The 27,217-nt window shown below is 43.6% G+C and overlaps 2 protein-coding genes across 2 annotated transcripts in view; one reads left to right on the forward strand and one right to left on the reverse strand.

Moving 5' to 3' along the window:
* Nucleotides 1–2,814, forward strand: part of nr5a2 (nuclear receptor subfamily 5, group A, member 2) — a 67,250-nt gene extending 64,436 nt beyond the window's left edge. The window contains exon 7 of the mRNA XM_084473339.1: nt 536–2,814. Within this exon, the coding sequence (XP_084329465.1) occupies nt 536–783 (248 nt within the window). The 3' untranslated portion in view covers nt 784–2,814. The remainder of the gene's footprint in view (nt 1–535) is intronic.
* Nucleotides 2,815–4,513: 1,699 nt separating this feature from the next.
* Nucleotides 4,514–27,217, reverse strand: part of LOC311353074 (adhesion G protein-coupled receptor D2) — a gene marked incomplete at both ends in the record, with an annotated part of 63,086 nt that continues 40,382 nt past the window's right edge. Inside the window, one exon of the mRNA XM_084472910.1 lies at nt 4,514–4,612. Within this exon, the coding sequence (XP_084329036.1) occupies nt 4,514–4,612 (99 nt within the window). The remainder of the gene's footprint in view (nt 4,613–27,217) is intronic.

Raw genomic sequence — 27,217 nt, forward strand, 5'->3', positions numbered from 1 at the left:
ATAGCTCTTTGCCAATGATTGCAGGGCTGAAACCCTGCCCTACATAATTCAGTTCCTCCTGGGGAATGAATCTCTGAGGATTTTGGCCTGTTTTCTATGCTCTCACCTGCTCTCCTATCTCATCGCTCTCTCACTCGCTCTCTCTCTCAAGAGACAGTTCACAATGAAAAAGAGGGAAGGGGGGGAGGGATTCTCATCGTCCCGTTATTGGCTCGTACATTTGGAAAACAAGTGAACAATTATTTCTAGTCACTTCCCTGACCAGAACAATGATCAAGAGGTCCGTGATCGGTTTGACCTGGTAGTGGGCCTCCTCTCTAGCGGTCGGAAGGGAACATGTGTCACACTCTGTATGGTAAAAACATGCCGTAGAAAAACAAGGTTTTGCTGTGTTTCGGTCAACCTTTCTATAAAAAATAATAAGCAGTAAAAGGCAAAAAAAAGAATGGCGCCATACATTATCCCGGTCTGACCCTTCGGTTTCCTTCCTCTTTCCTGTCCCCTTCCTGCTTCCCCCTCTCCTTCCTGTCCATAGACGTGAAGAACCTGGAGAACTTCCACCTGGTGGAGAGCGTGCAGGAGCAGGTGAACGCAGCGCTGCTGGACTACGTCATGTGCAACTACCCGCAGCAGATGGACAAGTTCGGCCAGCTGCTGCTGCGGCTGCCCGAGATCCGTGCCATCAGCCTGCAGGCAGAGGAGTACCTGTACTACAAGCACCTGAACGGAGACGTGCCCTGCAACAACCTGCTCATCGAGATGCTGCACGCCAAGCGAGCCTGAGAGCGGGACCCCCCCCCCCGCGGGGCGAGGGGGGGAGGGGGAGGTCGGAGACGGAGACGGCGATGGGGGAGGTGGAGGAGGGGAGATGATGGGTGTGTACACACATCTGTGTGGGGACTCTTTTTTTTTGGTGAGCCCGTTGACGCAGTGAACGCAGAGTTGTGTTTTCGTTGTCATTGCCGCAGGCTGTGAACTCACTAGTCCCGATGGCTGAGGCGGAGCGGCGTGTACGTGCGTACGCACACGCACGCAGACACACACACGTACAGTATACAGGACGCCTAGCCACAGTAAGGTGTGGATGGTGGTCGGCATTGCTCTCATTTCTGTCGCGTCGTTTGCGATGCATTGATTGGCATACGCACGCACGCACGCACGCACACACACACACACACACACACACCCAAGTATACACTGACACACAGGATGGATGGAAGAGATGTCGATGCGCATGGCACGTTAATCTACAAATTAAAAAAATAACTGAACATGGACAGAGAGATCTGAAGCAGATGATTCTGCAAACTCTTGAGGGAGACTTAAAACAGACATTGTTTAAAAAGGGGGAGGCATAAAAAGTAGGAGAATGCTTGCAGACTCTGTTATGGACATAGATATCAGTGGAACGATGCAGCGACGGGGCCAGTCTATACCACTAATTACATACTTTTACCTCTGAGGAGAAGGACAGAGAAAAGATGGCGGATCGCTGACATTAAAGGCAGCCATTTTGGCGGGACAATCCTTCAGTGCAACTCGAGGTCTTTGAAGAAACTGTTGTTGGTACTGAACAGATAAGCAGGAGAATGAGTGAGTCATTCTCTCTGGAGACTCTCTGATACATAGCGGTCTGCCTACCGGATCCTCGGACCCTCTCGGACCAGACAACTAGGATCTGGTCTTCTGTGGGACCTCCTGAAACGTGGACGGACCAGCATCTCCTAACGCTAAACTTTTTGTCGATGAACAAACATTTAAAATGAAAAAGGACAAATTAAGAAATAAATGGAAATATCTTTCACTCTTTTGGTTATATGTCTGAAAATCTTTTCAGTTGTCATGGTCACGTAGTTAAGTGTCCGTAATCCCTCCCCTCCCCCTCCACCACCCACTGTGGAAAGTCTTTAACTTGAGCAGTGTTTACTGTGTACCTCAGAAAGATATCATTTGAATAAAGGATGTTGTTAGTCAGATCAACTGTATTTATCATCCAAGCCCACCCCGTTTAAGAAACCATTTTGCTTCATTAAAACATTTGCAGAAAAAAAACTGTGGGGAAAAAAAATGGTGTCATTAGGATTTTGAGATGAAGACAGGCAATTTTTGTCCAGCCCAAAGCCTGCTGCCGGAAACCGAAAGGAAAGAAGCAACAAAACAACATAACTATCAGTATTATATGATATAAAAAACGATGTGTGATGTCACAGTTCTGAGTCTTGCCTTATTTCATTGCCATGCTAGCTAACTGTGCAGATGTGAATCAAAAATATGTACAAATTATATATAAGTATTAATGTTGTAAAGATTAAAAGGAAAACAAGAAAAAAAAAAGGTTTAATTCAAGAGGTGTTTACATTCATCTAGTCATATGGGAGAAAACTGTGATGACGCATAAATTGCAAAGCAATGATTTCCTAAGAAAATTTAAATTGAATGACGAATGAGAAAAAGATCAATTTGGTTTGCTTTCGTTGGTGTATGTAGTGTTTAACTTTTTTAAATTTCATTTGAACAGTACTTAAATTATGTCGTGAGACACTAAAATCAGAAAGGAATCAAACTTTGATTTTTTATTTCTATCTGTCTATTGGCCATTTTCCTTTTGTTTTCTGCATTTGTGTTTAAGAGTTCAGTTCCACTTTTATTTTTGTAGAACATGTTTGTTTTTTTTTTACAGTGCTCTTACCGTATTACTGTACAGTATTTTGCTGGTTATGCTTAATAATGAAGATAATTTATTGCATCATTGGGTTTCATCTTTGTGTTACATGATGTGAGGTGTCAACAGCAGAATAAATTTGTTTACTGTTGCATGTTCGTTTTTTCTTTTTTTTTAATAATAATTTCACCCAGATCAGATGAGAATGAAATGAGGTGAGATACAGTAGGGTACGAAGAAAAATTAATAATATTCCTCTTTTTGGATAGCAATGGGAGTGTACATTTAAAAATACTTATTTCAGCAAGGATCATCGTTTAAGGTATTATAAGAACAGTGGATGCTGCTGCATTTGAGTTCATTCTACACCATTGCTCTGCTTCTTGGTTTGCTCTGATACCAAAGACTGTATCTGTCCCTGTTAGCTGTGAATTCTGGTGTTACATTAAAGAAAAAAAAACATCATAGATGCACATTTTCAGCCATCTTGATGTTTTCAAAGAAATGTGTTGCGGAATTCCTTCAATGTAAGAAAATAGTAAAAATGCGCCCCTACTCAGTGTTTCATGAAAGTATTTAAGTACCTTTCTACATAGTTTATAATCACTTAGAGAATAAAAAGCTGGTACACAATTTATACAAACAAATAATTAAATTAGATCTGTATGTAAAAAGCTTAATCCATATATCAAAAATATTCAGTTGAAACCTAACACCATTAAGAAACAATGACAGATCAGGGCACACTTCAGTGTCCTGGTTCAGAAACTGCAAGACACAAACACACAGGCACACAAACACACACACACACACACACACACACACACACACACACACAAGCAGCTCCTTCTGTTTAGGCTAGGAGGCTCACAGGTTTCTATATTTCTATAGATATAGGTATATTTGAAGAATTTGCAATGAATAATATACTGACATACTCATATATATTTTATAATATATACAAATATTGAGCAATATACATATTAGGTGAAAGAAGAAAAATTGGATTTGGGGGATGTCATAGATGATGATAGTAACTGCTATACATGTCAACAGAAAACACAGACACCACTGACACAATATCCCTTTATCTAGCTCTGATGTCATGTTGATCTCACTTTTATCACATGACTACCTGGTAGAAGAAAAACAAACACAAAACAGAACCAACTTGCTGGTTGTAGGGTTATTTTGCAGCTGGTACAATTCCTCCTCATATTTCAATAAATGACTCACTTTTATAACACTCAATAAATATGTACGCATTTCATTAGGAAATTGAATGAATGACCACTACTAACAACTTATTTTTTACATGCATAATTGTACTTTGTCTATTTCCAGAAAGTTATAGTTAGTGCATTTAAAAGGGAAGGTTTCCCTCTCCTGGAAGGTGAAAATCATATTTTAAACCTGAACTTTATTCTAAAATGAACACAAGTGAACTCAATACAACATTTTTGTGCTTTATGATTTTAGTACCGTCGTAACTTTAGCCAATGAGATTGTGATAATTCATTACAAGACCATAAACACCTTTGTTTGGCCCAATAAAGCTATACAACCATTGGTATCATAACCAATCAGAAATATGAAATAAAAATAAAAGGTTTCGTTATATTTAGGGTTCTATTCATCTAGATTTAAGGTTGGGAACACACTCCTAATTACATACAGTGTCTTACCATACATGACAATTTTATTATCCTATTACTATGTGTTGAATGAACACGTGAACCGCACATTGTACATCGAGATCACAAACGAAAAGTCAAATGACAATGCTGAGTAAAATTAGGATCACTGATATAGTACATAGTAATATCGGACACAGTCTACTGGGGCCATGGGTCATCTCTGTGGGAGGAACCGGAAGTTGGCGACCCAAGCTCGGTAGGGGCAGAGGCTACAGTGAACTGGCAGGGCAGCCATCTTGAGAGCTGGATGCTCCTGGAAGATAGAATACAACACAATCATTACATACACAAAAACATAATTCCTCTGTACTTACCTCTGTAAATGATAATACATTACAAAGTTAAATAAAGAAAAAAATGGATACAGTGATGATGATTTTTTTTTTTTAAATTGCACTCAAACGCTTTGGTCAAGCAGACTGTTTCACATAATGGGGCTCCAGTTCTAAAATAGAAGGATTTCAAACCATGCCAATGGTTGGAACACATATAGTTACATATTGCCTTCAATATGTAATCAAACTAAATCTAATTAGCTAATCATCTGCAAACCAACAAGGAACTCAAACTTTTCTATTGTTTTCATGTCATATAATGTACCCAAATGTCACTCAATGCAAAACAGCATCCGAAAAATAAAACATTTTAGATGCTATTTCTCTGCCGTTCAGATGATCATATTACTTCACAGAGTGATTTACTGGGGATAAGTCATTGCATGCTGAAGTCATGCAGGTATCTGTGTGGTAGCGTTGCATTAAGGATGCTGGTCAGGAATAGACCCATTGCTCCAGCCCCGGCCGCCCTAGACTTTCCTCTCCGAGCTTGGCTTGTGGTGCCTGTCCTCCTGTCTGCAAATGTGTTAAGCCTGCTTTCAGTTGCAATGAATTGGTATAAATAATTTATATACATTTACCCATAGAATTTAACAAGAGGAGCCTCAGGTGAAATTACTCAGAAATGCAAGCTATGTACCTCCCCCGAGGTGGGCCCTCGCTTCAAGCCAACTAACTCGAATGATAACAGACGGTAAAGTGAGGGAGGCGGTGAAGTACTCGCCGAGAGCAACGCAAAAACACATACACAGTTGTTACTCACACACACACACACACAGACAGGCAGACACACACACACACACACACACACACACACACACACACACACACACACACACACACACACAGGCAGACACAAACACACACACACACACACACACACACACACACATTCACATACTTGACACTTGCACCATTTCTGGAGACGTACGCATGCATGCACGCACGCATGCACATACAGGCAGACACAAACACACACACACACACACACACACACACACACACAGACACACACACACACATTCACATACTTGACACTGGCAACATTTCTGGAGACGTGTTGTTGTGTGTATTTTTTCTTCACCCTCCTCCACAGCTCAGTACACAGCAGCGGCAGCAAGGAGAGAGAAGGGCTAAAGGGCGAAGCACACAATGAGCATCAGACAGACTGGGCTGGAGGAGAGCATGTCAGTCAATGAAACAAGACAAAGGAGGGATGAGGCAGCTTAGCAGTCCGCCTCATTGGTACGTAGGGGCCCACGGGGGCCAGTGGTGGGCCAGGGTGTTGCGTTCGCTGCAGCGGCGGGGCACGGCCAGTCACATGATATCACTCACAACAGCCTTCGCATAATGAAAAGCCCAGTGAGCAAAGCAAATAAGACAATTGAACGATGGATAAACAAGCCATCTGACATGTGTGTAACCGGGGCTTCATAGACACACACACACACACACACACTATAGGTTGGGTTGGAAGAAGAAAAGAAAAAAAGAAGAAAGAAAAAAGTTCCATGAACATTGTGTTTTCCACTGCATTCTACTCCACTTAGCGGCCATTGAAGTTCGCTGAGTGGGAATGCGGAGTGCAAGAGGCTGGAGAACACACTGGAACTCTTCAGAGAGACAATTAGCCAAGTTTCTAATCACTCGCGCCAAAGTTTGACCGGGGGCGTCCCCCCGTTGTTTGTTGGGCCGTCGGACAGACTTAAAAAATGTAAAGATCAAATTAATAGGCAAGCCCCCAGTTTTTAGATTTTTTCCTTCTTCTTCTAAATGGGGAGCGCGTGCCATTGTTATGCAAAAGCCTCACTCCTGCATGCAAAACAAATACGCCAAGGTTTGGAGATGGATGGGTCCGAAGGCCACTGCCGCTTCATTTCAACACATGTATTATACATTATTTAGCATAAAGAGCAAGCCTACAGCATTAGGATGATTTTTTCAATGATGATTATCCTTTATTAGTCATTAAAGAGATAGGAAGGGAGCGAGAGAGAATGAGCCAGATAGAGAGAGAGAGACAGCGAGAGAGACGGCGAGAGAGAGAGAAATAAAACTTTAAGCACCTGAGCCTCGCTGCCAGCATTCCATTAATTGCCCTCACAATAGGCAGGAGCCTTTGGAGAATTTTCAATTTCAAAAAATGAGGTGCATGCATTCAGTTGCACTCATGTTATACCGGCACTTAAATCCCACATAGCACAGATAAAAAAAGGACTCAAGGTTACATCCGATTGAAAGCCCCGGACCACAGCCACTTCAGAAATCCATTTAGCAAGAGGAGGGCCAGAACATCTAATTCAAACACGGTTGCTCTGTTAAAACTGTTGCGCCGTCTTTCAGAGACTCAAACAAACACACAAATACTCCTACCCACGTGCACACAGACACACGCACACACACACACACACACACACACACACACACACACACACACACACACACACATACACACACACACGCGTATACAGAACACATATTTTCCTTTGTAAGAGGGGTGAATCTGGCAAGAGAAAGGCAGGCAAGACACCAAAACTTCTTTTATCTGCTGGCGGCTCCAGCAGCTGACGGAGAAAGCAGGGAATCTGGCCCCTGGTGAACTAGCGGGGGAGAAATGCTCGGTGCAGGACCAAGCATGTAAGGGGTTTGGGCATCTTCAAGAAGAGCACTTGCTGTGTGTCAAGCGGCCGGCCTTGAGTACCAGGGCTCCACCACACAGAGCACTCCACAAATAGAACATCTGACGAGGGAAAAGCGGATTTAAATGAACCATGCCGAAAAACGGCTGGCCGATGAGAATGTACATGTACTGTAAATGTAGGTCCACGTGGTGTCTGTTCGCACCCGGCTAGGGATGTAACGGTTACCGGTGTAACGGTAAACCGCGATAAAAATGTTGTCAATAACAATTACCGTTTTCATTTCAAATAAAATTATTATCGCGGTGGATAACCGCACCCGCGGTGTGGAAACCGTGTGCTTAAATCCTTCCCAGCGCTTCATCAGAGCAGTGTTTGGAATAACGCTGTTTAAAAGAACGGCGTTAGGTAACGCCGTTATTTTTTCAGTAACGGGTAATCTAACTAATGGATTTTTCCGTTGTTACAACGCTGTTACCGTTACCGACAGTTAAATGCAGTGCGTTACTATGAATTGATTGAATAAACTGCGTAATCCGAACGCACCCCTGGCTGCACACAAAAACTGCTAGTGAGGACGGAGACCGGGTGGGGTTAACGACGAGATAAGCGATTATGATTGGCTAACGCAGAGTCGTGTTTCATGGTAGCCAATCGGAGCCAGTGTTTTTACACACAAGCCAGGATACGCGTGCCACACGCACACGCACACACAAACACCAAACAGATTCAATGAAGCAGTAGAAATGGCGAGTCCGGAGCAATCCGATGAAAAGTTGGCATTTTCAAGGTGGAGATATAAGCACTACTTCAAATTCATTGAGGTCAAAGGCAAGAATGTGCATGTAAAGTGAACATTATGTCCAGGAGCAAAGACTTTGTCGACATCCGTTGTAAGCAACTCTAATTTAATGAAGCATCCCACAACGACACACGCATCTACAAAGCTACTTTTTTTTTTTTTTTACAGTAACGCAAATAATTACTTTCCCTGGTAACTAGTTACTTTTATTATAGAGTAATTCAGTTACTAACTCCATTATATAGGAGTTCAGCGGACGATCAGCCTGGGCTTCCCTCAAGCCTGATGTGCAGGGAAATTAACCAGATCTCAGATCCCTCTGTCTTAAGTAGTAGTAGTCACCGTCGTCGCAGTAGTATTTATACACAAGAGTCAAAGTACAAAACAACTCCCGTTATCGGTTGTAGCCGGGCGCTGAGCGGGGGAAGGTGGGGGAGAGGAGGAGGTCGCTGTCACGGCGATCTGCGGAGGAAGTGTCGGCGGGAGACGGAGAGCGAATAATTGTTTACATATTGTTCTTTATGTCTTGAATGTTTGGATTAAACCTGCACTACCGTAAATGTTCCTGATATATAAGCTGTTTACATGCTGAACCCTTGTTCCTTTGGTGTTAAAAGTTGCACTTTTGATAATATAATATATAAATAAATATAATGAACACTTTTTTTTAAAACTATTTCAGTTTCCGTACGCCTATCAGTGCTTTCTGAACATATTGAACACACTTTTAAAAATACCGCGATAATACCGAAAACCGGGATAATTTTTGTCACAATAACCGTGAGTTTAAATTTTCATACCGTTACATCCCTACACCCGGCATAGCCACGGCTGATCCGATAACAAGGGGACAGCTCCGAGTTGTGAAGGAAATCAAGGTGCAAAGAGGAGGCATGGGGGTCCGATTCCTCAGAGCTCATTTTGAGGTGCTCTGGCCCGAATATTGCCACATATTGAAGTAAATACAAATCATTGAATCGCATAAGCCGGCGTTGCACATAACGTCTGAACATTTGAACGGGTCAGGAAGGTTTACGACAGTTTACGAGTGTCAAACCTGGGTGAGGGTTTGCGAACTCTATACAGTTTCGATTCCTTCTTCTTCGGTTGATTTCCGGCAGGCCAGGCCAGGTGTGGAGGTGCATTGCTGCCTCCCGCCGGTTACAAACCACACAGCGTTTGATCTTTGCAAACGGACATGATGTACATGTTTATTTGCATATAGAGCGGGGATGCCCTTGAGTGATGTCAGACATTCAAACGCTGCCTGTTGATCATACTGCGGCGGTCTGTTGAGGTTAAGCACATTGAGACTATGCTGATTGTGAAAAGCTGTGTTTTTCTTATATTTTTCTTTTCACTCACTATGTGGTCTTCAACCTGAAATGAATGAGGCATCTTTAAGGAAGCCGTGAATAGAGTTCCCCTGATGTCTTAGCCCATTTCAAGGAAATGCAATTAATTAACTGGCAGAGACTGCATGCACAAGGCCCCCTAATACATTTAAATCTCGGAGTGAGTTTGACACTGAAACACTCCTTTGTCGGTCGATAATGAAATCCAGAGATTTGGGGGACATATGTTCACTGCGAGTGAATATTTTTGAAAGATGTTGCAAAGGAAAACTTGGAGGTTAAGAGAGAAGCACTAGAAACGTATGGACAAGTCCAGCTGCCAAAGTGGTACAACTTTGTTGAGTGAAGTTGGGCGAAAACAAAAAACTAAATTCTTAGTATATCTTGTATGTAGATAAAATGCTTATTAAAGTTGCAATGTGTAAGATGGAGCCCCTCCAAGGTAGTAGGCGGGAAACTTTCAGAATAAGAAAAACTTAATAACATTTAATATCCACTTTAACTGGCTGTGCAACTATGTGACACAAGGTAGCATAGCTCGGCTGCGCAGATGGGGTGAGTGGTTTTGGGTGTGTCAATAAAACAATTATTGTAATCAAAGAGAGCCTTTATTTTTTTACATAATGGCTGGCCTTTATGTTGTAGAATATATCAATTTAAATCAGCATTGACTACAGATATCTCCAGTTCAGCTCATTGAAATGTAACACATCAGGAGTTTAAATACAAACAATTATTTAATTTGTTGAATTAGTTGATCTATTTGAATCCTCCTTCTTGATTACAAATAATTTATGTTTCCATATTAAGGAAAATGTGCATGCCTAGCAGCAAGGTATATCGTTCCAGTTAAATCAAGTCAACTTAATTTTTTTTCTCTGGCTCAGTGTCTGGGGTTAACAGATTGGCCGATAGCCCCCTAACCCTTAGTTCTTAATAGGGAAAGCTCCCCAAAGACTCAGTGGGAAAATTAAAGTGATTAGGACTACATAAGGGGAATATATTCACCTAGGGATGGCTAGCAGAGCGATATGTCTCAGGTGGGCACACATTAAATTACAATTTATTAAGTTAGCAGACATCACAAGGGACTTACAGCAAGATGTACTTTATGATACGTACTTTATTATCTTTCTCAAGCCTACAGGTATGGACAAGGAGGATCGAACCGAGAGCTTTTGGCTGGGGGTACACCCTACCCAGTTAGATGATCCGAACCTTCAATAACCCATCAACCTACCAATAACTCAAAAGCCTGTATGAAAATTTGGAAAAATTCTGAATCTTCATTTAAAATAAATCAACAGATTAGAATAGTTTAAACTGTACAATGAATATATTGGTCAAAAAGGAGGGCCATTAGCCAAAATGTCACAGCAAAGTTCTCAACAATATTAAAATAATTACAGCTGCATAGGTATGGAAGTAAAGCTGTCTCATCGGATTTTGAAAATAAAAAGCCATTGAATTTTAAGCACTGAATATGCATTGAAATAACGTATCTGGATTTTTTGCCACTGAATTAAAGCCATTGAATTTTTAGCTCTGAATATTTATGCATTGAAATAACTTAGCAGATTTTTTTTCTTCTGAATTTAACTAAATATTCAAAGTTAAAAAATTAAATAGTCTAAATTCAGATTCATAATGCTATGTATTAATTTCAACTTAAATATTTTCAACGTCCCCAAATTCAACATGCCAAATTCAGCTGCAAAATTTACGAAATTCAGCATTAACATCAGGGGACCCAAGAAAGAGCAATCGATCCCAGATGCTAGTATTTATGTTTAGTTTTTAGTATTCATGTTTTTGTTATAATGCACACCGTTTTTTTTTTACCCTTTTACTGCAGTTTGTGAAATAAAGGATGAACTAATGCCTGTATGTGAAGTGTGCGTGTGCGTGTGCGTGTGTGTGTGTGTGTGTGTGTGTATGTGTGTGTGTGTGTGTGTGTGGCGGAGCATAGCGCACGCCAGTCTGACCTCCCTATGCCACACTAGGCCAAACACCCGTCGTAACTGCCGCCGTTAATGTAGAGAATTTTCCGACATGATTTTACGCACAGCACTCATTGTTATGTGTTTGATAACATCCATCAAAGTTGCCTTTAAGCTGGCAATACAAAGCGGTAAAATTTACAAACACCATGCACAAATCCTGGACCCTACCCCACAACATCTACCGTCGGCCTACAATACTCCATCAACGAGTTCACGGATTACAAACGCCTGCTGACAGAAGATGAATGGACAAATTTCCAGTATCACGAAAGACAATTTAGGAAAGGCCTGGATACTAAACGATTACAAGGAAAACAACAGTTTTTACTCACCGGAGATTTCAGGAAGTGGTCAAAGTGGTTCACAATTCTCAATGGAGCTTTCTTCAAAAATGGAATATACTAGACATAATATAATAGACAATTTGGATTACCGTTGCTCAAGTACATAATTCGGATTTTAAGGACTTTGCCACTGGATGATAACATGCGATCTAAATCAAACCCTATTGTGGATCCAACCGAATGGATTGAAAAACATCTGCAGTACCTGCGGGAGGTGATCCAGCCAGCGATTGCTGCGGCCATGAGAGAACAACGCAGACAACCCCAAAAGGTAGGCCAAAACAAGCTAACCTACCTGTGGCAGCACCGCAGAGCGAAGGCGATTGACGTTATCCTAAATGACTGCATGTTTCCCACGCCACCGTCAGACCCTGGTGACACTGAGCAAGTGTACAATTACTATCAGAAAAAATGGCACTCTGATCCATCTACTCTTTTGAATTACCCCCGTGGAATGATGACTTAGAATGACTGAGTCACCGCCATGTACATCGGCATTTACAATAGAGGACATTGAAAAAGTAATTGTAAACCTGCCTAATAATAAAATAAGTGGATCAGATGGTGTCACATATGAGACTCTCAAGGCCACTAGGCGGACGTCTTGCCACATACTGAAAAGCATATTTAACACCTGTCTGCTTAATGGTAAAGTCCCTAGTTCATGGAAGGGCGCACTCATTCACAGAATACCAAAAATGTACAAAGTACCAGAAGAGCCCTCAACATGGAGGGACATCTCTCTATTGCCATCTGTATACAAAGTCTTCATGAAATGCATGCTTTCAAGAATACTGCCATGGCTGGTTGATACTGGAATTCTGTCCAACAAACAAAAAGCCTACATTGACCGACAAGGCATGAATGAGCATGTTTTTTGCTTAAAGACCATTGACGATTTCAAGCACGAATCTGCTAAGATATACATTGTCTTTCTTGACTTCAGAGATGCCTTTGGCACTTTGCCTCACAGAGTCATGATTGATGCATTGGAAGAGATACAGCTCCCTAAAATCTATGTGGATATAATAAAAGATATATATAGCGATTCCTTCTTACAAGTAATCTGTGGAAAAGACCTCACCAGACCAATACCACTTGAAGTAGGAATTAAAACTGGCTATGGAGTGCTGTAAATTTCATTATTGCATTAAATAAATGGCTAAAATGGCTCTGTGCATATGCCCCGCCCCAAGTCCTGTCACCTAACCCAGTCCAGGGCTATGCTGATGATGTGGCCATCGCATCCCGAGATGAAGGTGTGATTAACAACATGCTGTCATGCACTGATAGATTCCTTACATGGTCTGGCCTACAAGTAAAGCACAGCGAATATGCAGTTTTCTATGAGAGGAGAAGTGGTGGAAATCGCTGGTATAGATCAAAAACCGACCAGCCCCCCTCTTTTCAAATCCTAGACCAGCCAATCAGAGTGTACTCCAGACATGAGACCTATAACTACCTTGGCCACAAATTTAACATCGCTGGAGAATGGAATCAGCAAGTTAATGACATGGCACATCAGTTTATGACCAGACTGGATCTCATCGACGCAGCACCTCTGCATGTAACTTTTAAACTGCAAGCAATACGAGACATAGCTTTTTCTAAAATTCAACATCTTTTTGCAAATGTCCATATTCCACAGAAAGTACTGCGTGAAATGGACAACAAAACCGTGAACACGGTTAGGAAATGGCTGTGCCTTTAATACACATTCCACCAGATGTTTTATCTTCCAGAAAAAACAGGATGGGGGGCTGGGAGTTCCAAACTGCATGTGAGAGTATACCGCCACAAGACAGTCTCACCTCACCAACATGCTGAATTGTGACAACACCAGTGTTGTCACAATTCAGCATGTTGGTGAGGTGAGGATGCTCTGGCCATTTGCCTCACGCTGGTACCAGCGTGAGGCAAATGGCCAGAGCATCCTCAATTCTGGATTTTAAGAGACGGAAAGTGCTACATGCATGCAGTGGGGAAGACCACTTCCTGGGCTTTAAAAGAAAGCCCAATGGAAAGCTTGATGGACGAGCACAGGGTTTTGGCGTGTCATCTGACTGGCCAGACCTAAATGACTTATGCCAGAGAACAGGCACTGAACTGAATTGGACTTCCCATCTCCAACCTGTAGAGGTCTCTGATGCAGTTGTGGAGGATCCATCTGTTGTTGTGGAAGCCAGGCTGCACCATAACAGCATTGTTCACCTGCTCCAGCCTAGAACATCCAGGCAGACTCTCCTGTCTATTCAGAGAGCCCAAAATATGGAGTACTGGTCTAAAACTACAGGGAAAGTTGGCCAAACTGCCCTGTGCAGACCACTCTGTATCACACACCATCTACAGCAATGCCAACATCAGGGAGGAGATCCTTATTTTCTGTATAAAAGCATGTCTACAGGTTCTTCCCACCAAATACAACCTTTCATTGTGGTTTCCCTCCATCCATTTACCCCTCTGCACGCTGCATGACCCCCCTCAACACCTGGAGTCAGTAGCCCACATTATGAACAGTTGCACATCACTTAAAGGACTGTATATTGCCAGACACGACAGACTTGTGGACCTCATTGCTGCTCAGATTCCCTGTGTGGCTGATGAAAAGCTCTATAAACACATTACTGTACAGTCTGATTGGTTTAATTCACCTGCAAACACTTTTGTAGGAATTCCAAATACACCAGATATTGTTGTCATATCTCAGCATTCCAGAACAGTTAGGCTATTTGAAGTAGCATGTGCATTTGATCTGTTTATGGCGGACTCTTACCTTTCTAAGACTGTAAAATACCAATCGCTAATATCCACCATTGAAAACCTTGGCTACAGATGCCAGCTTATTGTGCTGGTGTTTGGTAGTCTAAGGCATGTACAGAGGCTAGTGATCCGGGGACTTTGCATTGGGGGGCTATTTAAAACAAGAGCCAAACAGTTGGTAAAGTACTGCTCAATTTCAGCCATTATAGGAAGCATGTTTATTTGGAAAAGGAGATGTTTCCTGTACCCCTGAGATTGTATTGTCATACATAACAATGTGCTGATCTGTTTTAATCTGATCTGTTTGATCATTCAAAAATTTACTTGTAATGTGGAATTGAATAAAGTATAAAGTGTGTGTGTGTGTGTGTGTGTGTATGTGTGTGTGTGTGTGTGTGTGTGTGTGTGTGTGTGTGTGTGTGTATTACTTGTATACTTGGCTGGATTTGCATGCAGTGTAAGGGTAATTGTAGTGGGTTAAGAGCACAATTTATTAGGGCACCAATTTGGGGCGATCCGAGGTCCCTTTGCCTACTGGTGTGAGTGTGGGGCGATCTGAAGCCTGCTGCCCACTGTGGCACGAGAGTGCAGAGCCGACAGTATTGCGCAATGAGTGGCAACTGAAGTGGCAGCAGCCTGTAGTCCCAGTGGACGCACAGCGTGCCTCAGAAAGAAGCTGCCGACAGCAACCTGATTTTAATTCTCATATCTCATATCATCCTCTTATCTGTATCATGCCACTCAGTGCGCAATACTGTCGGCTCGTTATGCCACCACAGAGGCATATCAACCGTTTTGCTTCAGCCAACATGCTATCGCCCGGTGTCCAAAATGAATGCATCCATTCTGAGTGATCGATGACGATACAAACGTTACATTTTAAGCTTGTGCATGTTTCTGCACGTGAACCACTTCATGCCTGATGCCTGTCTACGCTTCAAACTCGTGCATGTTGTAGAAAATGTGCAACAGTGCCCCATGGGGTCACACTTTCCGGTGGGTCGCAGAATACAGTGTAACACCCGCTCGCTCTCCTTGCTTGACCGCGATCTAGCATCTGGGATCGATTGCTCTTTCTTGGGTCCCCCGATATTAACGCTGAATTTCATACCTTGAATTTTGCAGCTGAATTTGCCATGTTGAATTTGGGGACGTTGAAAATATTTAAGTTGAAATTAATACATAGCATTTTGAATCTGAATTTAGACTATTGAATTTTTTAACTTGGAATATTTAGTTAAATTCAGAAGAAAAAAAATCTGATACGTTATTTCAATGCATAAATATTCAGAGCTAAAAATTCAATGGCTTTAATTCAGTGGAAAAAAATCCAGATGCGTTATTTCAATGAATAAATATTCAGTGCTTGAAATTCAATGGCTTTTTATTTTCAAAATCCGATGAGACAGATTTACTTCCATACATAGGGAATTGACAATAAATCATGCCATAAGATGAACAGGACAGCACAGCACCCCAAATCTAATATATATATATAAGTATATAAGTTACACTCACCTGAACTAACCAACTTTTTCGCCACTTTTGACTCTCCCCTTCTCCCCCCACACACAAGGCTGGTAACCAACTTGACCTGATATTCACAAGGTCCTGCAGTACCTCGGCTCTCTCTGTCACCCCGCTCCCCGTATCTGACCATCACTTTGTTGCTTTTTCTCTCCCCCTGAAGTCCTCTCCCTCCCTCCTCTCTACCCCTCACATTGTCACCAGCCGCCGTAACCTGAAATCTCTCTCTCCCTCTATGTTTGCCTCAACTGTTCTGTCCTCACTACCTTCTGTCGAACAATTCTCCCAACTACCACTGAGGAACCCTCAGACACTATGCTATCCTCCCTCTCCTCCTCCTTGGACTCCCTCTGTCCCTTCCACTCCAGACCTGCACAAGCCTCACCCCCTCCACCTTGGCTGTCCGAATCTCTTATGCAGTCTTATAGAGCAGATTTGCAGGCAGCTGAAAGGAAATGGAAGAGATCAGACTGTCCTAATGATCTATCTCACTATCTTCACCTTCTCTCAGATTTCACCTCCACTGTGTCAACAGCCAAATCTACTTTCTACCGGTCTAAAATCAACTCCTCCACCTCCAACCCAAGTAAACTATTTTCCATGTTCTCTTCCCTCCTCACCCCTCCCTCCCCTCCGCCTCCTTCCTCCCTCACTGCTGACGACTTTGTCACCTACTTTACCCAGAAGGTGAACCATCAGCTCCACTTTTACCCCTGCCACCATCCTCCCTCCACCCATCCCCACCTCTGTTTTTACCCACTTCATCCCCCTCACCCCCGAAGAGGTCAATAGAATAGTTAACTCTAACCACGCCACCACCTGCCCTCTTGACCCTATCCCTTCCTCTCTCCTCCAGGCCATCTCGGTCGACCTCCCCCCATTTCTCACCGCCCTCATTAACTTCTCCCTCACTTCAGGCATTGTTCCAGCGTCTTTCAAGACTACCAGAATAAAGCCTCTCCTCAAAAAACCAACCCTTGACACCACCGAGATCCAGAACTACAGACCCGTATCTCTTCTTTCATTCCTCTCTAAAACACTTGAATGTGCCATCTCTAACCAACTGTCCTCCTATCTCTCACATAACAACTTGCTTAACCATCACCAGTCAGGCTTCAAGAAGGCACACTCCACTGAGACGGCTCTCCTCGCGGTGACTGAATCCCTCCGTGCTGCCAGAGCCTCGTAGGGGCCAGGGCCCCTTCTGTTCTCCCTCTATACCAGATCTCTAGGCTCTGTAATTACATCACACAGTTTTTTATATCACTGCTATGCCGACGACACTCAGCTATTCCTCTCTTTCCCCTCCTCTGACAAAGCCCTGATTGCAACGCACATATCTGAATGTCTGGCAGACGTCAGCACTTGGACGACTGCCTAACCTCAACAAGACTGAGCTCCTCCTAATACCGGGGAAAGATTGCCCACACTTGGACTTACTGGTCACTGTCGAGAACATCACTGTATCTCCGTCTCCAACTGCCAGAAACCTCATCACCGCAGTGGCCCTATCCTGAAGATTTGCACTTTACAACATCCGCAGGATACGGCCCTTCCTCACAAGGGAAGCAGCTCAGCTTCCAAGCGCTGGTCATCTCCCGCCTGGACTACTGCAACTCGCTCCTAGCTGGACTCCCGGTCTCTGCTATTAAACCTTTGCAGCGTATCCAGAACGCGGCAGCGCGCCTCGTGTTCAACCTACCTAAATTCTCCCATGTGACTCCCCTCTTCCGCCACCTCCACTGGCTCCCTGTGGTAGCCCGCATCAGATTCAAGATGATGGTACTGGCATACAAGGCGGTCGATGGAACTGACTCAAAACCCACCTGTTCAGAGTTCACCTAGACTCTACATAGCCATTCAGTCCCTTATTTGTCTGTTGCACTATTGTTTGTTGTATGTCCTGCCACTTAATGAATGCACTTAATGCAGGTTGTATTCATTCATTGTACTTAATTGTGTAGCATGTACTTAATTGTGTTGTGCATGCATGTTGTGTAGCATGTACTTAATTGTGTAGCATCTGCAGTAGCTAGCTATCACTGCTGTATACGGGGAATGGGGTAAGCCTGGCAATTGTTAGTACTTGCACTTGGTTCTTCTTGGTTCTTCTATAAACATATATATGTATACATACACAGTTGAAGGACAGTCCCTCATTACAACAAGGGGTCTAATCATATAACCATTCAACTGCGACTTTTGCTTTCCAAAGAAATATGTTGACATTTCAATAGGAACTCTATTCCCAAGCTTTTTGTCTTGATTCAGAATAAACCTTTTTGTTTAGATTCACCTTTGTTTCATTATGCGTGTAAAAGTGCTGGGTCAAAGTCGTGAACCATGAATCCCCCTTGGCTCATCCTTGAGTCATGTATAGAGCAGTTGTTTCATGCAGAAACACAAAGGTTTTAACCACGTCCTTGCCTGCACCCCTTCGGGTAATATGTACACATTATCTCCACAGGCAAGGCAAATGGGCATTGACATCTGCCATTTGTATGCGTGTAATCAAAAGGTCCTCCATAAAATCCACAAAGAGCTCAATAAATTATTAATTTAAGGTAACTAACTCTGACTGTATTTTATTTGTATGTTTGTGTATTTTTACACTGCTGTATTCACTCTGTTGACTTTATAATACTAACAGGGAGGTCAGAGGGGTGTTCCACAAAGCCGGTTTTATCACTTACCCAGCTAAGTTAACCCAGGGTTAGCGGCAACCCTAGGTTTTCCGTTCCAAAATGACCACGGCATGTAAGTTGCTATGGAAACATATGCTCTCAATCAAACCTGGTCGGAGCAGGTTTTGCGCAGGTTAAGTTTGGAAGATAACCCGGTTTTGCTCAGAGTAGGCTATTTAAACCCACGTTTATCGCAGCTTTTACGTGTTCGCCTATTGATATCGGAGCGCAAATAATTTGTGCAATTCACAGAGAGATTAATTAGACCACGGCTCGACATATTGTCCTTTCCGGATGACTTTTTGCTGGAGAGATATAGTTTTTCACGTGATTCTTTGATATATTTAAATAGCCTTCTCCAACCCTACATTGCAAATGTTACCAATCGTGGATCTGCCCTCAGTTCACTACAAACAATTTGCATAGCTTTCCGTTTTTTTGCGACGGGTAGCTTTTTGTACAGTGTAGGAGATGCTGAGCACAAAGCTACCGTCTGCCGCTCAGTGCGTCTATCTTGCGCTGAAGCGGTTGTTGCGTAACTTCATGGAGTTTCACCAACTTGCAGGTCAGCATTATCTACTTTAAGTGTTCCCAAATGGCTCCGAAATTATCCTTGTTGACTTTTCATCTGGGTGTTATATTTCAGGATTTCCTAATGTAATTGGGTGCATTGATGGCACACATCCAATGTGAGCAATACATTTCAACAGGGTGCGTTGCATTATGAACATATCATAGACCTCATATAATTGTTGTGCTTGTGCAAGATAGCTCAAAGTTTGTATTTGATCGCAGGGCAATTCGATGGGGATCTCCTAGGAGATCGAGGGTATCAATGCCTCCCGACGCTCATCACCCCGTACCCTAATCCGCTCCTGGACCACAGACAACATTTAACCTGGCACACAGCAGAACCCGCGTTAAGATTGAAAATACATTCTGGATATTGAAGTCCAGATTCCAATGCCTACGTGGACTAAGAGTTTGTCCGGAACGGGCATGCGATGTAATTGTTGCATGCGCCGTCCTCCACAATATAGCCACTCTGCGCAAAGAGATGCCTCCCCACTTTACCCGTTCCTCGAGGAGGAACACATTCGCAAATGTTTGTAAGGGCTGACAAAGGATGCGAGACCACATTTGCAGAAATCATTTAAATAAATAAAAATAAAAAAAACACTTTTCTTCCATCATTTTTATTCTTTAGTTGCTGAGGGAGGAAAAAGAATAATTAGTACCTTGATCGGTAAAATATGCGGCCCGTTTCGCCATTTTGATCAGGATTTCCATGATCCATACATCACGTCTTTATAGGTTTGCCGTGAACGCGCACAACCCTGTGTTAACCAACCCCGTGTTGATTGAACTAATTCATAACCGGTGCTGTGGAACCGACAGCTCTGGGTTAGTCGGCACAGGATCGGACAACCTAGAGTTCAGCGTTAACTCTGTGTTTGTTAAACCTCCGTTCTTGGAACACCCCTCAGGGTTTGTTAGTTATTTACTTCACAAACAACATTGGGGGGAGCATGTTCAGCTTTGGCTTTTACCTTCATGGGGAAGGTACTCTGGGGGTTGGGCGGAGGGTTTACGGATCAGGCCTTATGGTGGTTTTGTTTTGTCCAGTTTGGATAGAAAGAAAAGAAAATTGTTTTTTATGAAACCAACTTTTAACTGCTTACCTACACATCACATCACCAGATTATATCAAATTGACTGGAGGCTACTGGGGAAATGGATATCACTACTCGTCATAAAGGTGTGTTCTAACCATAAGTAAGACTGTTTTGGTGTGGCGTGACTACATAAAAGTCAATGCAAAGATGAAAATAGATGCCATTGGCAGCGGCGTGTATGGCTCGAATGGTGCAGCGCAAATGACGCTGTTCATGCAAATTTTGCGTGATTCTACTTGTGCAAATGACACAAATTTGCCTCATTCGTGGGTGTTCACGTGAGATAGATATATTTGAGCTTTGGCCCGAATTTCGCTTGACGCTGAATAACTTGCTCAACGCGCAAACCTTTCTCGAGTGAGCAACCTTTGCTTTTGGTATGAATGCACCTTAACATGACAATATCTAATGTGAATACCTAGGGTGACCCAGACAAAGTAAAATATATCTCAGAAGGAAAAGGATCATCCAGTTAAAAGAAAAAAAGTGTTCAGGGTCATTAAGGGACCTATTGCAAGCTTTGCATTCTTACAAGTACCCATCTCAAAACAAGGGCTCATTTCAGAATTCGTAAAGATTGAGTTGGTCAATTGTTGAACTCCAAACTCCCTTCTTTGACTACCTTGATCTTTTTGGACTGTTCTGAGTTCCACCAATTCTTTTTGGGCTGGAATACCTTCAGTGATCTCAACTGCTGCTTCTAAACGGTTGACGGATGGCGGTAAACACCCGCTCATCTCAGTATTCCTCCTTGCATTCCACACAGTGTATGTCGCCGAGCCACACTGTGAGTAGAAGTAGAAGTAAGTAGAAGACCTTGCCTGGCTAAATGCCACTAGTATTCTATCGATAGCGAGTGCTTCCTTTATTTTCCTTTTCTTATTTTCCTTTCCGTCTTTTCCGTTCCATTCTTTCTACAAGCCGCTCGTCATTGAGACACACTCCTGACATTCTTATAGCAAACATTGTCAATGTGGAAATGTATATATGATTAGTCAAGAGGCAGGCGGAGGAGACCCAAGGAATAAAAGCCTTTTGAAATTCCATTATGCCTCTTCTCCACCGACAGTATCAGCTCAACTCGCCACGACTTAGTGTGGCACGACTTGGTTTGGTTCCAGGCACGTCGTGTCGAGACTAAAAAAGTACCAGGTACCAGGTACCACATTTTGGAGATTCGAAACACACGAAAAGGGGGGCCAAGTCGAGGCGAGTTGAGCTGGTACTGTCGGTGGAAAAGGGGCATTAGAATGCTCATATTTACTAAATCTTTGTTGAACTGGCGAGTTGATCCTTGTTGGTGGGAATGAACTAGACAACTTTGAATTGTTTTAATTTAGCTTGTGACGTAAAGGGATGTTCGAGGGAAGTGTTGACACTGGTAGGTAAGGGTTAGGCATCTTGCATGAGAAGGCCTTCAGGAAGAATGCAGACTTCTGTTGAGAGTCCCTTTGTTTAAAGTATTTTTAGAAATCATACATTTTACTTACATTCATACACAAATAAAAGTAAAAAAATATTAAAAGTTATTATTACGAATTTAAGACATTTGTGGATATCTACTAGACTCGGAATCCCATAGAAAAGAGACAAGGAGTGATTCAAACCAGGAATGAATAATTCCAAGTATCATGAATTAATAATCTCAAGAAAATGGATACTCCTGTTGGACGAAAAAAGATACACTGCATCGGCGCATCATCGCAACATTGTTTCATTACATTAGAATAAAAAAACGATGTGTGGTGTAAAAGTAGTGTGAAAAAAACCTATTGTCAGTTATGGTCTTTCTCGCAGGTAGTGTAAAAGTGCTTGTATTCGCCCTGTATCTGTAAGCAGTCTGGGGAGGGACAGAGCGTCGGTGGGGGTCAGGCGGGGGGGGCACTTAACCAAGTCCGACATGTGCGTTCACGACTGATATAAACGTCAGTGTGAATTTGTAAAAAGTCATACATAATGGATATCAGGGGGGCAGGGGAGGGGGTGGTGGAGGAGGGGGTGGAGGTAGGGTGGGGGGTGCATCATCAATAAGCCTGAATAAGCGAGGCAGCCTTTCTCATCTTCCCAAACCGGGGGAGAACCCCCCTAATGACTGCGCCTGGAGACCCAGGGATCTCCTTCAGCCTGCACGCCCTCCCCCACCTCCCCCCCCCAACCCCTCCCCCTCCAACTCCACCCCCACTACCACCTCCCCATCAACCCCGCCGCCGGACCCCCTCTCCCAGGCCCCTGCTGTCAGACCGCTAGATGTTCCCGGCCGGCAACACACACCGCACGGATGGACCAGGGGTGGGAAGGGGAATACGAGCTCCTAAATTAAACATTCCAGCCACTGACTGCCGCCTGTTTTGGGCAAATCAGCAGAACATAAAACAAACAAGGTGCCTCGGGAAGACCGGAGCGTGCCTCTCTCTATTATTTGTTTTACCGCATTCGCCGGGATGGGAGGTGTGTGGTGGGGAGGGGTGGTTAGAGCCCTCTGAAGCCTTTTAAGACAGCGGCAGGAAATGCATAATCAGAAATGTGTCTGTTTGGCCTGTCGGTGTCTGAGCGCAGTGACGGAGAAGGAAGGAGAACAAGTTGGAGGAAGGACAACAGGGCCAAGAGAGGGTGGTGGGGTTGAGAACATGGATGTTACAACAATGACGGAGACACTGAAGAGAGATTAGATTTGGATGAGAGAGAGCGAGAGAGAGAGAGAGAGAGAGAGAGAGAGAGAGAGAGAGAGAGAGAGGAACAGAGACAGAGAGAGAGAGCCTGGTTCGGACTTGGGAGATCCCAGCTTCTATTGTGTCGTGTATCAGCTGGGCAAAGGTCATCTCCAGGCATTGGGGCACCTATCTTCCCTCTCCTGACCTGCATCCAGACATAAACAGGAAGTGCCCCCCCCCTCCCTGCCCCCTCCATAGGGAAATGGGGAAGTAATATTTTTCACCGCTGCATGATGGACTGGACAACGCTGATAATACCGTGGTTTCAAAATCGTGTTTTAAGGAAAAAAACTGGACACAACCCAAATTTAATATAGAAAATCTAAAATATAATTTATATTTCTACACTGTGGGCAGATACATCTCGGCCCTTGGTCCTTCGGCATTCAGACATTTGAGTCTCAGGTCTGGAGTCTCTTCCTGTCAGCGGCGGAGGCCCGTTTCCTGCTCAGACCACAGATAAAAACCCTTTTACGTCTTATTGTCTGTTTACTGTGCAGATCAAAGCCCCGTTCCCAGTCCTGGGAGCCGTGTGATCAGTCAGCGCCGGTCGGCCGTTTATGCGACACCGGCATCCTACGGCACTCATTGCATCTGCGAGTGGCTTCACTAAATCAAAGGAGGCTCGCCTCTCTGCATTGTGTGTTGGCGCGAGCGTAATCGCAATGACTGATACCTCCAGGCCCGGAATAGGCCTTCTGTGATCTCTAAATATAAACGAGAAGGGCTATGTTTGGGTGTATTGAGCGATGGTGAATCTTTATCATTCAGAGTACATACATTGTGAGGACTTCGCCAAGACTTGCTTCCAGCCAATCACAAGCGCCGGTGGATCCTGCGTACGTGAACTTACACACATACAGGGGGAAACGTCGACACTAATATCCATACAATCCTATAGGCATGGCCCTACTTTCCGTCGCACACATCTTCTCACATCCCCTCCCCAATATAGGCACACACACGCACACAGAGAGCTGATCGATCTGCTCTGTCTGCCAAGAGCACATGGGGGGTGGGGTAGAGGAAGTGATTTAATGTCCAAAGCGATGGGTGCTTGTTTTTCAATATGTCTCTTTCCTGTTGTGCTCTGATAGGGACTTCCTGTGCCCGGGGGGGGGGGGGGGGGGAGGTGGGGGCACGGAGGGGTGTCTCATCCTTCCATTCCACCCAACCCAGACACCCACGCTACGCGGAAATGTCACTCTGCTGCCATACCTTCACTTCAACTGCCCTCCCTCACTCACACACACACACACACACACACACACACACACACATACACACCCACCCCCAACCACACATACACAAACAACCACATACACAACCATACACACACACACAACACCATGAGCACGGCACGCACACCCCACAGCCCTAACCAGCAAGCCAAAACTGGACACCAGCACATACACACAGGTTTGCTTGTAAACATGCATGGTGTGTTCGTAGGGAGTCAAAATTACACCAAATTAAATTATTTAATTTCATCATCAATCATTAAACAAATGAGTAGAAATGTACATATCTGATCAATATCACTACAAACAAAGTGAATAAGCAGAGGAAGAATGTGTCACGGGGCCGGCAGGGTATGAACAACGGACAGGGTCATAGGTCACAGCGCGATGATCTCTTCCTGTCTGTTCTACTATCTCTCCAGCATACACCCTTCCTGTCATCACAGAATTAAACACACACAGGAAATTGTTACATTACTGAACTCGAAAATGAACTTCATCCTGACTGCAATCAATCCATGAACTTTGTGTTTTTGTTCAAATTTCCTTTGATATTTTCTGTGTATCCCTGAGGGTTTTCATTAAAGTCTAAGTGAATAAAGCTTCAATCACATTCAAAAATCTAAACCAAAATACAATAACACCAGCTCATACTATGAATATGAGCATTGTCTTAACAAAGAGAAAAGTATATATTAACAATACTAAGAATATAATATTTTTTTCATAATAATTGTCAATGATCCACCATTAATCATTGTACAAACTGTATATAGCATAATGATAGGTTAAGATAAGTTAATATCTGAGCAAGAACTTTGTGAGCTCTTGGGATTTTTCATGAGTGTTCCTATAAATTAAACTAAATTTCCACCATTCAGTCCCTGATTAATTTAGAAAAAGGCTGGTGTTTTTGTGAGGGACAAAAGCAATTGCTTTATTTATCATTTGAAGTGCTTTACCACCTGATTACACCACGTCTGATCGCAACATATCTTAACCAAGGAAAAGTTCTCGTCGGCTATAGCTGGCTAGTGTGTCTTCAACACACAATGCATTGTTTTTTTGGTTTGCTCCCTATAAGTTGGTCTGATCACGTGTACCCCTAAAGCGAACAGAACCAGAGTTCACTCAGAAGCTGACCCAGACCCTTGTTTGGAAGCACACCAGAGTGTTTGGTTTGGTCCGAACGAGAGTTCGAATCACCGTTCGCGCCACGGCAAACTGAATTTCATGTACGGGGAAAATCTCCAATAAAACTGAACAAAAAGCTCAGGTGTGAAAGCACCCTGAAATAAAGTATAAAGGCAGCCATGCACGATACAGGCATGCATTGCACACACACAGACACACACACACACACACACACACACACACTCAGAAACACACACACACACACACACACACACACACACACACACACACACACACACACACACACACACACACCTCGTCTCCAGTGACTACCTCTAAAGTCCTTCCAACCTGACCTATTCATTGTATTCCCTATTTTTATATAAAAATGAACTTCCTGCCACTCATTCATTACATCACCTGGCATGCTGGATTTATCCCCCTCTCGCACACACACACACACACACACACACACACACACACACACACACAATATACGTTGTGTGTATGTGTTTGTGTCTGGGTGTTTGTGTGTGTGCGTTTGTGTGTGGGGGGAAGAATTCTGTGTCCATGTATGCAATGAACTAAGTGTGTGTGTGTGTGTGTGTGTGTGTGTGTGTGGGACAGTCAGAGTCACGGATGGAGGAAGCAGGCCGGGCACTGCCTGTGTCTGTGTAGGAAGTGAGGTGTGGTGATGGCACATTAACGACAGGGCCCAGGAGCGCCACAACGCACGGGCTCCACAGCACACAAAAGGTACCGCATGCCATCCAATTCAATGAGAATTGTTTCAGGAGAACAATGGGGGCCAGCCTCCCTCAGCCCCCCCCCCCCCCCATGCCCCCGGCTGGGCTTGGCAGAGGGTGAGAAAGGTGAGTGGCTGTATGGCAGCTCTACTGCTGCTGTTGTGGTTCTGATGCTACGCACGCTGAGGGGGAATCCCCCCGGACTCCAGGGGGATGGCGGATCTGACAGAGCATCAGAGTGGTGGCCGCATCCGCCTTTTTCAAGGTACAGAATAAATGACAAACACAACAAAGCCTAAACAACCTGATGATGACCAACAAGACTCACCAAGGGTAGCTGTACTGTGCATGGAAAGGCTGATTATTCACGGTTTCCATCAGAGAATCCCTCTCCACAGGGGTGAACTAAACAGCCACCAAAGACAATGTTTGATTGAAGTGAATTACAGCTTGAGGAATGCTTCACACTCCTCGACCCTGGCAGGCTCATTCTCTACAGAGATGACTCGGTTTTCAGGAATTACACTGGAATAACTCAGTTCAAGAGGTGACCTTGAATCCTCAATGATTCAAACCTTGGATGGATGGAAAGACATTTAGTCAGCGCCATCTTTAGCAGTCGAATCATTGTGTCTCATTGTGGTGAGTCATTGGGAGGTTAGGGCCACAGACTGAGTGACAGCAGTGCTTGGCTTCTGGAAGCAAGAGCCTGAAAGTTATACAATGTTTTTTGTGGGGGTGCAAAATAATATGAAAATACATACATACGCACATTGTCAGCATAGTGTAAAATGTTAGAGGCAGGCGGTCATTTAGCGGAGGCACTGCACCTGGCCTATAGAATATTTAAATATTTAATTCCAATTAAATATTTTCAAGCGTTTGAACCACACAAATGTCA

The sequence above is a fragment of the Micromesistius poutassou genome (genome assembly GCF_964030765.1).
Source record: "Micromesistius poutassou genome assembly, chromosome: 9".
Taxonomy (NCBI): domain Eukaryota; kingdom Metazoa; phylum Chordata; class Actinopteri; order Gadiformes; family Gadidae; genus Micromesistius; species Micromesistius poutassou.